The following is a 17781-nucleotide window of genomic DNA, read 5'->3' as shown; positions in this document are numbered from 1 at the left end:
GAGTCGTCCGCAGTTGCGAGGTCGGCTGTAGCCAATGAGAGATCTGGTCGCTTTGATGGGGTGAGATTTTACAGCCTGCTAGTGGAATCCTCGGGGCTGTGGTTACGCGATTAGGGTGGACTGAAGATTGACTGGCAGGCGAACGATCCACTGCTTTTGGACAGACACGCATTTTGAGTGGGAGGGGCGCTGTAGGCGGGGCAACGAGGCCATTTTGTTATCCAATGGATCGCTCGCTACGCTCAGAAGGAAAGCTAAATGACCAATGGCGCGCAGATATGGTCCCGTGGGCGGGGCTTAGGGGCTGGGCTCCACGAGTGCTTTCAAATAGCGTGCTTCCGCTCGTCACGGCCAGCGCCTCCTCTACGCTTCATTCATTCATTCATCTCCCCCCTCCCCTTCATTCACGGAGGTAGCGAGGCCTAGTTAGAAGCCATGGAGAGCGCTGTGCCCGCCGCCGGCTTCCTGTACTGGGTGGGCGCGAGCACGGTGGCCTACGTGGTCCTGCGCGTCTCGTACTCGCTCTTCACGGCCTTCCGGGTCTGGGGTGTGGGTCACGAGGCCGGGGTCGGCCCGTGGCTCGGTGCCTGGGCAGGTGAGTCGGACGCGGCGCCCTCGCTCCCCTCTCGCCCTGCAGCCCGGGTCTCGCGGTTCGGCGCGGCCCTGGCTCGCGGGCCCCAGCGCAGGGCCTGCCGCCGGCTGCCGTCCCGGCCCTGCGGCCGCCTCTCACGGCCTCCCGAGAGCTTCCTTAGACTTGCGGTAGCCTTGTACTCCCGCCCCGGGCTTCCTCTGACGCGTGGTGGAGTTTTGCTCGAGTGCCTTGTTGGGTGGAAGGAACTCCGGGAATCCAGCGTGCCGACGTGGTGGGGGCGGGGAAGAAACCGGTCCCAACTCCGTGGCGTTGGTGTCCCGTCAGCCATTTGGGGGGTTTTGTGACCGGAATCCGGTGCCGTGCTACCTATCCCCCGCCCACCGAGGTCTGCACCCGGTGAGTGATTGTAACACCGAAGTTTGAAAGAAAAACAACCACCGCCACCGCCGCCGCCGCGGGCCCTCCGACAAGTGAGGATAAACAAGCGTCCTGAGGCCCGTCGGGGGGGGAGGACGGGCGGGGTGTGCGCACGCGTGGGGCGTGCGCGCGCGGGACCCCCGGAGGCACGGTTCCGGGCGCCCTGCCCTCCGCCGGGGACTTGCACTTGGCTTAACGTCGTGTCGTTTGCAGACACTAAACACAGCCGCCTTCTGGAGTCCTGGTGCGTGCGGCGGGAACGCCGTCGGCGTGCCTCGGAAAGACGGTAACTCAGCCTGCCCTGGGGAATACTTTCTTCTACGTGTGTCCGCACAGACAGTGAGCGACACACAGGGACTTTGCTCTGTCCGGTGGGCAGGTTTTGAAAATGGAGGACAAAGGTCAGACGGGATAAGTTGAGAGGATTAATCGCTAGCGCGCTCTCGCGTGTGGCCTCTGTTTTGTGTTTCCTCTTATTTCTCCTCCCTTTGACTTTTTCTTTTTAAAAAGAAACAGTTGATGGCTGAGGATAGGTGGACTTGGGATTCTGTTCACTTCTCAAGCATTTTATTGAATTTTGAGGTGTTAGTGTTACTTGAAGGAAAGATACACTAAAAATGTTCCTGAGTGTAGTTCATTCAGAAACATTTAAACAGCGTAGTAGGAAAGAAGACATCAACTTTTGGGACTGCAACACACACTAGAAAACATCCTGTAGAAGTGAGTTTTCAAGAACTTTCAATGTGGAGCCACTGTGACCTTAGAAAACTTACCTTTTACTGGTTGCTTGTTCTTTGTGTGTGTGTGTGTGGGGAAACACTAAGTACTCAATTTGAAATGAAGATTAGAATTTCACAATTGACTTGCCCAATTGGAAAAACTTGCTTGTTGCATTTTAAAAGTTAAGCAAGACACACATGCCCTCAGGAGTTACTTATCAAGATGACATGTAATTTGTAAGCCAAGTCCAGTGTTATTTTTTTCAGCTCTTATAGAAAATTATTATGAACAACAAGATATAAGAACAATGGTTTTAGAACAGGTTAAGGAAATGCGAAATGTGTTTGAGAAAAAACAAATGATTTCTTCTTAGATTTCAAGAAGTGTCTGGGTGCGCAGACACTATCTGCAAGGAATTTCAGTCCCTAAGGAAAATGGGAAATAGCTAAGAATTTAATGTGGCTGATAAAGAATGGTATTTATTACATTCTCCTTTCTAGTAGAAAGGAAAAAAAAATGGTGAGGAGGAAAGAGGAAGAGTAAATACTGGAGAAATTTACTAAACATTTGTCCATTACAAAGTTTTTATTACTTGAAAGATCCAATCAAGCTAGAAAGGCAAGGCCAACGGTGCAAGTCCAGTGTTATTAATAACTTCGTTTTGTTTTGCTATTTAAAATTGCCATCCTGAGGTTGATTGTTGATGTGGCCAGGGGCTTGGAGTCTGTGGTTTGCAGTCTGGGCACGGCCCTGTGTCCCCTGTGTCTTGGCCATTGTGGACCTGCTCTGCTCTGGGTGCATAAATTCCAAGAGAAACAGGAATGAATAATGACAGAAAATGGGATTGGAACTGTTGGAATCAGCAATTTTGCACAGGAAGCTTTGGGAGATACTATTTACTGTAGTCCACCTGAAGTTGGGACAAAATTGAAAAATGCAAGATGAGTTTGGCGCTTAGAAAATGTGAAAGCTACCAGTGAACTCTCCTGTCCTCTGTCAGGAGAAGTAACAGCAGTTAATGAAGAATTTGCAGAAAATCCAGGGCTTGTCAACAAATCTTGTTATGAAGATGGTTGGATGATAAAGATGACACTGAGTAACCCTTCAGAAGTATATGTACTAATGAGTGGAGAAGCGTATGAGAAATACATCAACTTGATTGAGGAGTAAAAATGGCACCGTGAATAAATTAAGAGTGAAGTAACTTACTGCAGCATAGTTGTCTAAATTAGTGGTGGATGAAAACCTTAAAATAATATTTTGCAACCACTCAACACTTTTCCAGTAGGAAAAGCAATGACTCAACACTGCTATGAGAGAAAATACCCTTCACTTTCCAATGATTACAGACAAACAAAATGTTTGTTTGTTTGTTTTTGTAATACATTAATGAATTTTAGGCTAAACCTTAGGATCTGGTATTGTATTCAAAATGCATTACCCAGGGTAAAAACTGTAAAGTTGTATATCTTATAAATGATAGATCATGCTGTAACTTGCTTATATCCATATCTGGATTTGGATTCATCTAATGACCTTGCCATTTGAAATAATAGGTAGTAGAGGAAAGTGCTTGTTGGACAGTGGCAGATGAATTCTAGCTCTGTTTTATAAAGCACCACATTTTCTGGTGCTGTTTTTATACAGTGAAGCAGCAGTTTTGCAACAAAGTAAGAAAATAAAATATTAAACCTCTTCATTAAACATGAAATAAAATGGCCCATATAAATTAATAATTCAAATGATAAGTCCAAGTCACCTACTTAAGGAGTCCCATGTAAAAGTGACATTATCATTTCATAATTAACACTTATATTGAAAAGATATCACTCTACACAAAGGAAAAGTGATAAACTGGGGAAGAATTTATGTAAGATATAGAAGTGAAATGAATAGAGCACCAAAACAAAAGACAGGATCATGGTGTTCTTATTGAAGTGTAATTGTATCTGGTCCAATTTACTCTGGAGTATAGGAAAAACTTTTTTTCAGTACCAGGATTTAAACTCAGGGATCTCATAGAGCACTTACACTAAGACCCTAATCCTTTTGCTTTCAGTTTATTGTTCAGATAAGGTGCCAAGTTTTTGCCCTGTCTGACTTCAGGCCTAGATGCTTCTATCTCTACCTCCTCAGAAGCCAGGATTACATGTATGAGCTACTATAACCTGCCTGAAAAATTGTCCTTAAATTTTAAGTGCTTAAACAGAAGTGATCAAATAGTTTTACATGCATTATTTGCACGTGACTTGGATCTTCAAATACTTCCTCAGTCTCTTCAAGTTTTAGGGAATCTTTCAAAAGCAGTTTGTGGGGTGAAGTTATTTGAAAATCTGACAGGCAACCCTTGAATAAAAAGGTTAAACTGTGACTAAAACAGGTAATTTTCTTAGCAAGAGTTGTGATTTTTAGAATTAATTTTGGTAAGTTAGTGATGCTAATAAATATTTTCCCTTATAACATCATTCTTAATCTGAAGAGCCTAATCTTTCTGTCTATAATCCTAAGTATTCAGGAGGCTGAGAGCTGAGAGGACCACAGTTCTAAGCTAGCCTGGGTAGACAAGACTGTGAGACTCATCTCCAGCTAACTAACAAAAAGCCAGAATTGGAGGGGCAGAGGACCAGCTAAAGGAAAAAATTGAGCCAGAACACAAAGCCCTCAGTTTAAGCCCTAATATCTACCCCCCCCCCCAACTCCGAAAAAGGAGCTTGTACAACCTTGAATAAAATGCTACTGGGAGGCATTGCTTACTTTCTGATATTCAATTAACATATTCATCTCCATAACCAATTAAATGGTCTTAAGTACCCAGTAGTAATTAATGCATGTTGAGTTGATTTCTTCTCTTTCTGTTCCTGCTCTTCCTCCTTTTTTTCTTCTTCTTCCTCCTGATAGAATCTAGGACATCACATATTGAACATGTACCCTGTGCACTGTCCAGCTCCCTATTCTTGTTTTTTATTTTCTTTTGATGTGACTGGAGTTTGAATTCAGGGCCTTCTGCTTGCTTGGCAGCTGCTTTACTACTTTGTTGGAAAATATTATAGCAAGGAACAACATTAAGTGTCCAGTGAAGTTCTAATATGAAATTAACATGCTTTTCCAATTGAACTTCATCTCAAGATGCTTCTATCTAGCAAAATACCCTCACAGAGAGGATTGGATCTTGTTTAGTCTTAACCTATGTGTTGCCATATCTCTCAGTGGCTTCACATCCTACTTGGATGAAAATCTCAAATCCTCCTGTAGCATTGAGCAAGTCTTTGGGCCTCTTGCCTTCTTTTACCTTTGACTGCATCTTCATCTATTTTTCTTTTTACTTTCTTCGATATAGCAACACCTGCCTTTGATGTTTCTTCAACAGACTTGGCATTCTGGCTCACTTGTGGTTTACCCTTCTCACAGAAGGCTCCTGTCTAAATATCCACATGCTGACCTCTTACCTCCTTCAAGATTGCCCACATAGCACTTTTCAACCCTTTCTCCTCCCCTGCTTTTTCTTCTTGTCATCATCTGGGTGGGACCTGTCACAGTATCCTATCCTATATACGTTGTTCACGGAGGATGTTTCTTGTTTGCATCTGTTAGAATATAAACACTGTGAAGGCAAGGGTGGTTTGAGAATATGTTATTTAGTATTTTTGAGATTAAAGGATCATATGTTTCTGTGTTTATATTTTCTTTTGACTTTCCCTGAAGTTATTAAGTACAGACCTAAGACATGTTAATCTCCTGATATCTAAAAGTGCAATGATTTATAGTCTAAAACAAAACATAGACTAACCACAGGAGGAGTTTCTGCTGATGTAGACCCTGAACTAGATGATGTGCTTTTTTAAAATTTTTTAAAAATGTTTTTTATTGTGAAAATACTGTACAGAGGGGTTATAATTACATGGGCAAGATAATGAGTACATTTCTTATCAAGCATTGTAGCCTCCTCCTTTGTTTACCCTTCCCATCCCTTCCCAGCCTTCCCCCCCCCCAATCCATTCAAGGATGATGTGCTTTTTAAAACTCAGCTCTGACTGCTATAGCTATGTCACCTTAACTTCCATGTGCAATATCAGGATAATGATAGGCTTGAAGTGCTAGTTAAATAAGATTAAGTGATTTAATAAGCATAAAATACTTAGAATAATACCTGAATATTGTATGTTATAGCTCACATTATTAGGTGTGCTACCACCTCTATCAGAGTGGATGACTCTAATACCTCTAGTACATCCAACATTTCCAGGGTTTTCTTGAACACCTGATGACTGATTTACTGCCATACTTTCCTTTTGGATAGTTATCAAAGACCTCCATCCCAGCATGTGTTACATTTAGCTTTGTTACTTTCTATTCTTTTTTAAAATTTTAATGATTTTTTTAATTGTAAAAATACTGTGCAGAGAGGTTACAGTTACATGAGCAAGGTAATGAGTACATTTCCTATCAAGCATTGCTGCCTTCTTTGTTTTTCCTCTACCATATCCCCCTCCCCGCCTAAGTTGTTGCAATGGGCACACCTGTATCCCTATTTAAGCATTTTGTTTTTTCCCTTCCCCTCCCCAAATTGGAGAAGTGTATATACAAGATGCAGGGCACCGACATCAAATATAGTGAAAACAGGGGTTATACCATGGGGGAAGAACATACAAAGCAACAAAAAAATCACATGGTACATTATAAAATTTGTTAGAAACAATAGCAAGGAAAAAAAAAACCACTTGTGTCCCTATCTTGGGGTTCATTTTGCTTAATATCGTCTTATCTGGTACTCCTTCTATTCTGTGTTAGACTTCCTTATTCTTGGTAATTCTTTCATCACCTTGCTCCTCACCCAGGTTTCCATAAGGGATGGCAAATGCAGATACCTTGGACAGATACACAAAATTAGAGGACTAGACAGGCCTCATTGCACATGGGTACCACGTTTTACTGATTGGGTGTAGTCTACTTGCTTTGGCCACCACACAACAAACCTGGGAGAAGTCATTCGTTTTTAGTAGTCCAAGTAAAGTTGGTGGATCTTACTTACATCTCAGCTGTGCTTCTGTACCACATTACTGATTATGTTGATGGCACTGGATTGTCACAGCAATGTAATATACTTCTCAAGGTGTCTAGGAAAGAGCACAGTATCTTTCAGAAATATAAACAACTAGTTTTAAAGTTGCTTTAATATTTCTAGTATGTAAAAATATGTCTAGACTGATTTTTCTCTAGTGACTGGCATTAACTGCTAGTAGAAATGTTATCAGATTCACTCTAATGATAGCTGAACTTCTAGTCTGAACAATGCTAATGGAGTAAACAAGCTCCCCTAATCTTGCTCATGGAGTCTACTGTGTCTGTGTGTGTTCAATCCTGTCATTGCATGGTGATGAAGACTTTAGATAATGCGAAGAGAAAACAACCACAGCAACACATCACCAGGCAGGATAACAACATTCACACATTCTGAATTAGAGGAGGCTGGGTTCACAGGCTGTTATTGTAATGATGACATGTTAATTTGCAAAGTCTTTTTCAAGTATTCTCGAATGATTTCCACAGCAACCCTGGGTGGCAGGTCAGGGTTGTTTTTGTTCTTTCCACACACTATGCAGGACTAGGGGAGATACATACAGTCATGGATGGAAAGGTTACACAGCTAGTAAGTGGCAGAAGATGTTGAATCTAGGTTTTCTGGCTTCAGGCTCCATGTCCTGTCTGATTTATTTATAAAGTTCCTGAATAAAGGTGGCTTTAGGCGATGTGGAATATGTGCACAAGAGCTCATGATTTGAACATCTCCCAAATGGTGCTTAATTGTGAAAAATCTACTCATGTAACACTCTAAACTCACAGGGGTCACAAGACTCAGTTGTGCTTGTGAAAAGGAGATATTAGGACATTATTATAGACCCACCAAATCTCTAAAAGACACAGTCTTAACTAGGTAGCCCTGGCTGTCTCCAGAATTCTGGGATCATAGAGTGTTTTCCTGGCTATTGATGATGACTCTTCAAAAAGAGATAGGCCAGTAATCTAATTACTTTTCTTTTTGTTAAGTCATCCAAATTATACAGAAAGAAAATGAGCGTTGGTTCAGCCAGAAGATATTTAGACTTTATATTTTTAGTTTCATATTTTATGGTGCTGAGGTTCAAACCCAGGAGAATAATGGTGGCCTAACCTATAGGAATGGGGGCAGATACCAAAAGAGGGAGTGAGGGTAGGAAAAAAATAGAAGCCATAGACTCTTACCGTAAATAAATGTATGATTATGAGGGTTAGGGAATCAGCCATGTCTAGAACTGTGAAGTATTTGGGCTTTGGGTGCTGACAAAACCCAGAAAGAAAGACCTAGCATTGGGAAGAAAATAAGGTTGATTTCTGATAGGTTCTGTGTGGATGTTATGATATCTTAGTACTAAATCTTCCCTTAGTACTAAGGGAAGCTAAAACTTGGAAGGTCTGTGTCAAAATCCTTTGACTCAACTACCATTTATAATTGTTCTAAATTATACACAATAATTTGTAGTCTATAGAAAAGTTTGGCACTTCAGTGTATGATATTTTAGGAAAGGGAGAACATTATTTTCAATCAGTTTGTGTGTATTCTTTGTATCACTTACTGTTCCAGTTTAGCAAGTCAATTAATTTCCTTTTGAACAGGAAATGGAAAGTACTCTGGGTTTATCATTAGATTGGTATTCATATCACACTTATTAGTTGTGGGATCTTTAGTCAGCCTTAAAAAAAAATAGATTTGTGTAAAAGTCTATCCCTGTCTGTCTTTGCTAAAGATGTTAAGCATCTTTGGAAGCATTATAGAAAGTAGAAATCATTATACTCTTACAAAGCTTTGGGCCTTTCTCCCCCATTTCTGTTTTAAGTTAACCTAGAAATAGAATTGCCCCATGATTAGGTTCAAATAGTGTGAGATTCAGATTGCTTCCCAATTTATTTAGGTATATATTGCAACTTTGTCATGATCAACACCTGATTCTCCTTTTTGATGTGATTATATAATATATGTCAATTTTAGAATATGACTAAAACAGACTTTCCTCAAAAAAGCTTTCCTTTCTTTCTCTCCCTCTCTCCCTCCCTTTCCTCTCCCTCATTTTCTCCTCTCATCCTCTCCTTCCTATCTTCCTTTTCTCCCTCTTTCCCTACCCTCTTTCTTCCCCCTCTCCTCTTCCCTCTCTCCCTCCCTTCCTCTATCTCTTCCTCCCTCCTTTCTTCCCTTCCTCCCTTTTTCTCTTCCTCACTTCTTCCCTCCTTCCCTTCCTTCCTCCATCCCTCCCTTTTCTTTTCCTTCCTTCCTTCCTTCCCCCTCCCTTCCTTCCTTTTCTGTTACTAGGGCTTGAACTCAGGGTCTTTCATTCTTGTTTAGCTTTTTTACTAAAGGCTGGTACTCTACCATTTGAGCCACACCTCCAATTTCAGTTTTTGCTGGTTGATTGGAGATAAACATATTTGTACTGTACTGTGAGGGATGCTTATTCTAGGCTTTCCATCATTGCTGAGATCCCACTATTCCCAGCTTCTGGCCATGGAAGTAGAATCTTACAGACTTTGCTGCCCAGACTAGCAAGGATTCTCAAATCTCAGTAGCTAGGATTATGGCACGAGCTATCAGCACTCATGTAAACTACTTTTCCGAATTAAAAGCAAAACTGATTCAAACTATTGTGTTAAATACCTTGAGCTTCAACTTTATTTTAATACTAATGGAAAGTATGTAATGGATTAAGAAATATGGCTAAATTGTTGCTAGTGTAATGTCACTTCACCTTTGGTATATTTGGAGGAGTTCCAAAATCATTTTCTTTCTTTCTTTTTTTTTTTCTTGGGTCCAGTCGTGGGGCCTGAACTCTGGGCCTCGGCGCTGTCCCACAGCTCCTCAGCTTAAGGCTAATGCTCTACCACTTGAGCCACAGTGCCACTTCTGGCTTTTTTCTTTTTTTGTTTATGTGGTGCTGAGGAATTGAACCCAGGGCCTCATGTATGCAAGGCAAGCGCTCTACCACTGAGCCACCTTCCCAGCCCCTCCAAAATCATTTTCTAAGCATTATCATAAGAGGTGATTATAAGTTCCTGTCATTCTTCACTCAGTACAGACCACTATTCCTATCTGAGGCTAAAAAAGAACCAGTCCTGGGTCTTGAGCTCAGGGTCTGGGTTCTGTCCCTGAGCTTTTTTGCTCAAGGCTAGCACTACCACTTGAGCTGCAGTTCCACTTCCAGCTTTTTGGTGGTTGATTGGAGACAGAGTCTCACAGACTTTCCTACCCAGGCTGATTTTATACCACTGTCCTCAGATCTCAGCCTCCTGAGTTGCTAGGATTTCAAGTGTAAGTCACCAGTGTCTGGCTTAACCAACCCCTCCCTCTCTCCCCCCTCTCTCTTCCCCCATCCTTCCCTTCCCTTCCCTTCCCTTCCCTTCCCTTCCCTTCCCTTCCCTTCTTTCCTTCCTTCCTTCCTTCCTTCCTTCCTTCTTTCCTTCCTTCCTTCCTTCCTTCTTTTCTTCTTCATAAATACACTGTTCTTTAAACTTACTCTTACATAGTATAAAATTGATGGCATGTAGTACATTTTAGGTATCTATAGTAATATGAACATCTTTGAAGTAAGGAAATACTCTATCTGATTTTTTTCAGTGTAGCAAAGATTAGGACAATATGTAAACATCCAGATCTCTAAGATATTTAAAATATATTCTTTGGAGACTGTGAATATATATTTTGTTTAAAAAACCATCATTTGTTAATATTCCCATGAATATTTTGGTGATCGTGTGTGTGTGTGTGTGTGTGTGTGTGTGTGTGTGTGTGTGTGTGTGTCCAGAAGAAGTTCTTGAGACAGCTGGTTGATTTGGGAAATGATCCTGTGATTTCAGCAGTGAGGAATTTGGCCACTGCCTGAGCATTACTAGGCACTGTGGACAGTTGGAGCTTAATCTCATTTGTTGCAGAACTCTGGAGATAGTTTCAAAGATATCTCACCTAAGGGGCTAGGAAGCTCTGCCATTATACACAAGAAGCCATTGAGGACAGGTAGTGGGCAGGAGACTATAATTCATTAGTGCTTTGGCCTGCTGTGACTGTGGGTATTATTGCCTTCAGTCCCTGTGTAAAGAGATGCTATGGAATGTACTCTCCTGTGATATGGGCAGGACACCAACTTAGCTTGTGCATTTGGTTTCATTTCCTTTAAATAAACAATGAAATAGGGCAGAGGAAAGGGTGGAAGAGATACTTCTTGGAGATAATGAAATACAGTTAGGGTTGAGGCATTAGTTGATAATGTATGTTCCAATCATTTTTGGGGTGGAGGTTTTTGCCACCTTAGGATGATTAGTGGATAGGCCAGCTTTAAGTATTTTGACATTTTCTGTAAGTACAGATGAGCACTAACTAACTGAAAGGACTTATAGGTTTATGTAAGTACGAATCAATCTCTTCCTCTTCATAACTGAAATCTGATCTGTTGAATGAAAGATGATTTCTACTTGGTCAATTCAGTAACTACAACTCTTACTGAAAGTGGCAGCAGACAGAGTTAGTTGCTTGTTGACAAAATTTCAAATTTGTATAGGTGCCAGAAAACCATATCCTTTAGTGGGGAGGCTAACTCCTTCCTAGCCCCAGGACCAGGTCTTGGCTCAGTTTGAACTTACTTGGTGATTGCTTTCCCTTTGCTTTTGTTTGATTTAGGGATGTTTGGTTTAGTCATGGTTCTGATGAGGGAGATGTGAGAAGTGACCTTGAGGAGGGTTGTTGAGAGGTTTTCCTTAGCTTAAAATAGACATAGAAGGAATGGTGTTACCTGATCATGTGATGCCAGCAGACATCCTTGGGATGAGGGCAACTGCTGGGGAAAGAAGTACTGTACACACTGCAGTTGCGGAGCTGAGGCATGGAAAGTACCTGTGATGCTGTCACTGACCTACCCAGTTCACCTGCTGAGGGGATCTTACACTGCGGCTCACTTTGAGATAACCAATGATGTTTTTCTTAAAACGATTTCTAGCATCTTAAGCTGCAGATTCAACAGAAAAGAAGGGAAATTTTCTTAGGCTACCTGGGAGAGCAAGATTGGAAGTTCAGGGTTTCAAGGTAGCCTGGGCAGAGAAGTCTGTAAGACTGTTTCCATGGCTGGAAGCTGGACATAGTGGCATGGGCATATCATCTCTGCAATGATGGAAAGCCTAAAATTGCCATCTCTCATGGTCTAGGCACACACACACACACACACACACAGCAGTGCAAGAAGCAAGACCCTGTCTCAGAAATAACCAGCGAAAAACAGAGGTGTGGTTTGGTAGCAGAGCATTCAAACCCCACAATACTTTCTTCCTCCAAAATAAAAGAGAAACCCTAAAATAGAAAGAACTGTGAGTATGACTCAACTGGTTTAGTTCTTCCTTGCCTAGCAAACGTAAGCCCCGAGTTCAATCCACACTACTGAAAAATAAAAGAAAAAATAAAATAAATTAAAAGTTGAATGGTGAGGAAATTTGCTGAGTTGCTGAAAGCCTGGAGCAAGGACACTTGGGGACTGAATTTTGCCAGGGAAATTACCATAATGATGCTGTTTCAAGAGCTAGAAGAGCCTGACATATGTGCACTCATATTGCTTTAAAATGAAGATACAGTTTATATTGAATGGCAGTAATTTTAAGCCCAAATAGAAAAGTATTATAGGGCAATACAAAGAAAGATAAAACACATAGGTGGAAATGACCCACATTAGACATAGGGTAAACTAAGAGTTCTCTATCTGAGACTGGTCAACTCTGTTGCTGGGGTTTAGAGAAACTGAACTTCTGACAGTGTGAGCTTGCTTTCATTCTGGTAAGATTCAGTAATTTAGACACATTTTAGCCCATGAGTGAAGCTGTAAATTCATGTGTATGTGTGTGTATTGGTTTTGTAGATGAAACACTATAGTTTTAGAAAGATGACTATTCCTATAATAAAGTACAAAACACTGGACTGAGGATGTAGCTCAGTGGTAGAGTACTTGCCTAGCATGTGTGAGATCCTGGTTCAGTCTCTGGCACTACAAAAAAAATATAACAAGTCTTGCAGACTAAAAGAAGAATCTGATTCTATGTTAATGGGTCAAAGGCAAGAATGAGAAGAATAATAAAGCTATAATTACCAGTTTTAATTTTAAAGTTTGCATGCCTCTTTTTCCTCTTTATGTTTTGTTACATTTAATATCACTATTTCTAGCCTCTTTCAAAGTACTAGAGTGTGTGTCACACACATACATACATACATCATCATGGTTATATATCATCAATACTATGATTACCTCAGGAAGGTTATATATTTGTACATAAGTACATATTTGGTATATCTGATGACATGTACTAAAAGGAAAAATTAAGCAAGTCTGAATGAGTTATTGATTAGAATCTTCTATTGGCACAACTCTAAAATGATTATGTAAAAAAATAAACATTGGAATTACATAGGTCATTGTAAAAGAGTGAGCAGTTCAACACCACATTCTTACATTCTCTTAGAGATACTTTCTGAGACAGGTAGCCGAGTGCACTGTTGTTAGAAAGAATTTGTTTATTGGTTGGGGGGCTCTAGGCTGAGGTTTGAACTTACTGGCTGGCTTGGTAGGTGTGTACTCTGCCACTTGAGCCATGTCCCCAGATTGAAAAGATTTTCTGTTTGCAGGGACTGTCTTAGTTCACTCTGTGCCTGGCATGCGTTATTTTTACCTTTGCAATTTTTTCTTTGCTGTTTATGTCATCTTTTATCTATATTTTATGGAGAGTGGTGTTTAGAGCACAATTAGCTTTCATGATCACCTTTCATGATCTGTTCAAGAACAGATACATGTAATTCTTCAATATTATTGAGGTATTTTCCCCTATAGCAGCTTTGACCTCTTTTTTTTTTTTATAAATTTTTTTGCCTATGCTTTTTCTGGAATGATAGTACAGAACAATTAGATTTTTACCAAATTTTATTTTAAGCTCACTGTGCCCTCCAGTGGAGAAAATACAGAGCAGTGAAACAGCTCAGGTAATAAGTAACAGAAAGGATGTAAGACTGTTTAGTGAGATCCAAGTTGCCTAATAGTTTTTAACCCCTCATATTCAAAAACATTGTGCAAATATCTTCCTTTGTGAGTTTGTGAGGATCCAAGGAGGGGTCTTTTACTTTGGCTTAATGTTTTTACACAGTGCCTTGCAGCCTTTGTCCCCTCCATTATTCTGTAGTCCATTTATGAAACAGTAGTCAAATCTAAGAGGAGTTCAGGGTGGAGAAAACGGGGATTTTTTGCCCCTACAGTGAACTCAAATAATAACTTTACTTATTTATTTACAAAACCAACACTAATGATAGGCAATCAATTGGTAACTTTAGAATATTTTAAAGTTTTGAAGAGACTGGAAGAAAATCCCACAGCAAGTAGATATAAATAAGAAACATTTTGCCAGAACTTTTATGTATATTTTCTTTTTTTTTATTGTGGAAATACCATACAGAAGGGTTACAATTACATGGGCAAGATAATGAGTACATTTATTATCAAGCATTGTTTCCTCCTCCTTTGTTTCCCCTTCCCATCCCTTCCCATCTCATCCTCCCCCTGCCCCCACCAAAGTTTTAAAGTTCGTTTTTTAACATAACGACTTTTACATCTCATTGTTGCAGTGGGTCCACCTGTATCCCTATTTAAGCAATTTGTTTTTGCCCTTTCCCTCCATAAATTATACCAGCATCAAATACAGCGAGAGCAGATTATTGAGGATTATTTTCTGTTCCTCTCTTCCCCCTTTTTGAATAGAAAAGGCTGCTGTCATGTTCTGTGACATAGCCTGGAGCGGTCTCTTGTGGACATTGGGGCTCTGTCCATGTGAATGGTGACTGTGGGTGATGGAACTCTGACAAAAGGACGTGTCATGCATGTGACAGCTCTAGGTTGGGAATGGAGCCAGACAGGACTAGGGGATGGGATTTTGCAATGAGAAACACATTGTGTCTACAGGCCCCACCCCTGTAACTGCCCTTCTGGGCATGGAAATGTGGCTCACTCAGTGGAGGCTGAAATGTTAAGAGAGACTTGATAGTTGTATGGCTGTTATTTCAATTACATAAACATTGTTTACTCTGTTTTTATTTTAATTGATGATCTGGTTTGTTCTGAACTATAATAATTGACCCTAGAGGGTGCTAATGAGCACCAAAGACTTTCTTTAAAAATATATTTAATATAATTTTTATTCAAATGATGTTTACTTGGGATTTTATTCCATATTTGGAAATAGCTCCTATTTTGCTTTTCCAAGAGGCTTCAAGAACAAAATGCTTAGCTTTGTTTTCAGGTGGGGTAACTTACTACTGTAATTTAAGTTCTTTGAAAATGTCACCAGATACGTGAAATTTCTGTAAGTCAACTTTTGAATCTGCTTTTGGAAAAATTAATATTTTAAAACAGAAGAACAGTAATGAATATAAAATACAAATCTTAGTGCTAAATGAATTTAGCTATATTTAAATTAGTTAAGTCTGCAAAACTGTTTATTTTATTTTTAGAAAGAAACTACTAAGAAAGTTTGGCTGCTGGGCACTAGTAACTCATGCCTGTAATCGTAGCTACTGAGGAGGCTGAGATCTGAGGATCAAGATTCAAATTCAGCTCAGGCAGACAAATCCAAAAGACTTATCATTTTCAATTATCCAGCCAGAAATAGAGCTGTGACTCAGGTGTAGAGCACCTACCTTGAATGAAAAGACTAAGGAAGAGTTCAAGACCCTAAGTTCAAGCTGCAGTACTAGGACATGAGAGAAAGGAAGGAAGGAAGGAAGGAAGAAAGAGAGAGAGAGAAAGGAAGGAAGGAAGGGGGAAGGAGGGAAGGAAGGAAGGAAAAGAAAAGAAGAGAGGGAGGGAGAAGGAAGTAGGGAAGGAAGGAGAGAGAAGGAAGTCAGGAAGGAAGGAAGGAAAGAAAGGTTTGACTGGACACTCAGATGGCTGAGATTTGAGAATCACAGTTTGAAGCCAACCTGGACCAACAAGCCACTAGACTCTTCTTGTTATCTAGCCAAAAGCCAGAATTAGAGGTATAGCTCAACTGGAATAGCCCCAGTTGTGGAAAGCTGGTCCAAGGTATGATGCCCTGAGTTCAAGCCCCAGAATAAACACACTCACTCAAAAGGAAATTTGCTTTGCATTGTATTTTTATAGAATTAACATTTAGAAGCCCAAGTGATAGGCTTCATCTATTTTAGCAAGTAGAGCACTTTAAAACTAGTGTGATATATTGATTTGAAGAAAATATACAGATTTTCTAAAATGGGAGGGCTTTCAGAAAATTGTTCCTTTAACTCAAACTTCAAAGGGAAGCAGTGCTGAAAACACATGAAAGAAAAGTTCCGTAAGGACCACTGCTCAGTGGTAGCCTGTGTTACCCTAGCATCAGAACCCAAGCTCAATTCTCATCTCAACACCACAGGAAGAAAGGGTGAAAAAATTGGCCAAACACAATGAATTGCCCTTAATTAAGATAGTCTTTTCAGAGAATAAATTTTAATGTAAACTTTTGCATTCTGCCAACCTGTGAACAAATGATGAGTCTCCAGATACTAGCTTTGAATATTTCTTTTGAAATACAATACAGTCTTCATCACTACAAGCAGAGAGCCATTTTAGATTTTAGAATTCTTACAGTAATTTGATAAGAAAACAGTTTCCCTTAAGGCACTACTGTCCAATAGAACTTTTTTTTTTGCCAGTCCTGGGGCTTAAACTCAGGGCCAGGGCACTATCCCTTAACTTCTTTTGCTCAAGGCTAGCACTCAACCACTTGAGCCACAGTGCCAACTCTGTCTTTTTCTATTTATGTGGTACTGAGGAATTGAACCTAGGGCTTCATGCATGCTAGGCAAGCACTCAAACACTAAGCCATATTCCAAGCCCCAATAGAACTTTTTGTGATGATGAAAATATTCTACATTTGTGCTGTACAGTTTGGTAGTCATCAGTTACTGAGCATTTGAAATATGGTAGTATGACTGAGGAGCTGAAGTTTTAATTTGATTTAAATCTGTAGCCATTTTTGTCTAGTGGCTACTATGTTGGACCATGTGTAGGTTTAAAATCTAGGTAGTACATATGTCAGGGATTGAAGTATAATGCTGATAGTATCAATTCATGTTCCTTCAGTCTGCATGTTTATGACCTTACTTATGACACTATTAACATGCAAGTAGAAAGCAGGAATTGTATTCTGGAAACTAAGTTGATTAGTCTGTTTAGGTCTAGAATCTTGGGACTTAAAAAAAAAATAAAACACTTAATGAAATTTTATCTGCCCCTTGGATATGTCACCAAACTCTGAAGCTTTTCTTTTGTGCTTTTGAGTTAAAATACAGCCTGTGACAAACAGGTGACTGTAAAACAAAATGACCAATTAAAACAAAAGCAACAGCAAACCAGAACTTATATGTACCTACATGGAAGTTCTATTTAAAGTTTATATATTATTCCAGATGTCCTTAAATGCAGCAAGTGGAGAGTATACTTCATACGTGGAAAGTATACTTGACTACTCAAAGAAGGTGATTTATGTTCATTGCTGGTAAATAATGAATGATAAAATATTTGAATAATGCTTTATGTTTACCCAGAGTAGTTGCAATTTCATTTTCTCCTGGAATTGCCAGCCCCATTTTATGGATGAAGGAATTACGATTTAATCAAGCTTTTATGATTTAATCTTTTATGCAGTGAACATTAGTTGGCTGCTTAAAATTACTTAGGTTACATTACCTAGATTCTAGGTTACGAATGGAAGAACAGTTCTTCTCTTTGACATGATAATCTTTTGGACACAATTAAAATAGTGAAACAAGAAATTAGACCATGTCGGGCTGGGAAAGTGGCTCAGTGGTAGAGTGCTTGCCTTGCATGCATTAGGCCCTGGGTTCGATTCCTCAGCACCACATAATCAAAAAGCTGGAAGTGGCGCTGTGGCTCAAGTGGTAGAGCGCTAGCCTTGAGCTGAAGAGCTGAGGGACAGTGCCCAGGCCCAGAGTTCGG

At 40.2% G+C, this 17781-nt stretch overlaps 1 protein-coding gene across 1 annotated transcript in view; it reads left to right on the top strand.

The window, feature by feature from the left end:
- The first annotated feature begins 327 nt into the window (after window positions 1-327).
- Window positions 328-17781, top strand: part of Hsd17b12 (hydroxysteroid (17-beta) dehydrogenase 12) — a 121373-nt gene continuing 103919 nt past the window's right edge. The window contains exon 1 of the mRNA XM_013030033.1: window positions 328-595. Coding sequence (XP_012885487.1) covers window positions 436-595 — 160 coding nt within the window. The 5' untranslated portion in view covers window positions 328-435. The remainder of the gene's footprint in view (window positions 596-17781) is intronic.

This window comes from Dipodomys ordii, unplaced genomic scaffold (genome assembly GCF_000151885.1).
Source record: "Dipodomys ordii isolate 6190 unplaced genomic scaffold, Dord_2.0 Scaffold125, whole genome shotgun sequence".
NCBI classification, from domain to species: Eukaryota; Metazoa; Chordata; class Mammalia; order Rodentia; family Heteromyidae; genus Dipodomys; species Dipodomys ordii.
Note: the sequence above shows the minus strand (reverse complement) of the source record. Positions and strands in the feature narration are given on the sequence as shown.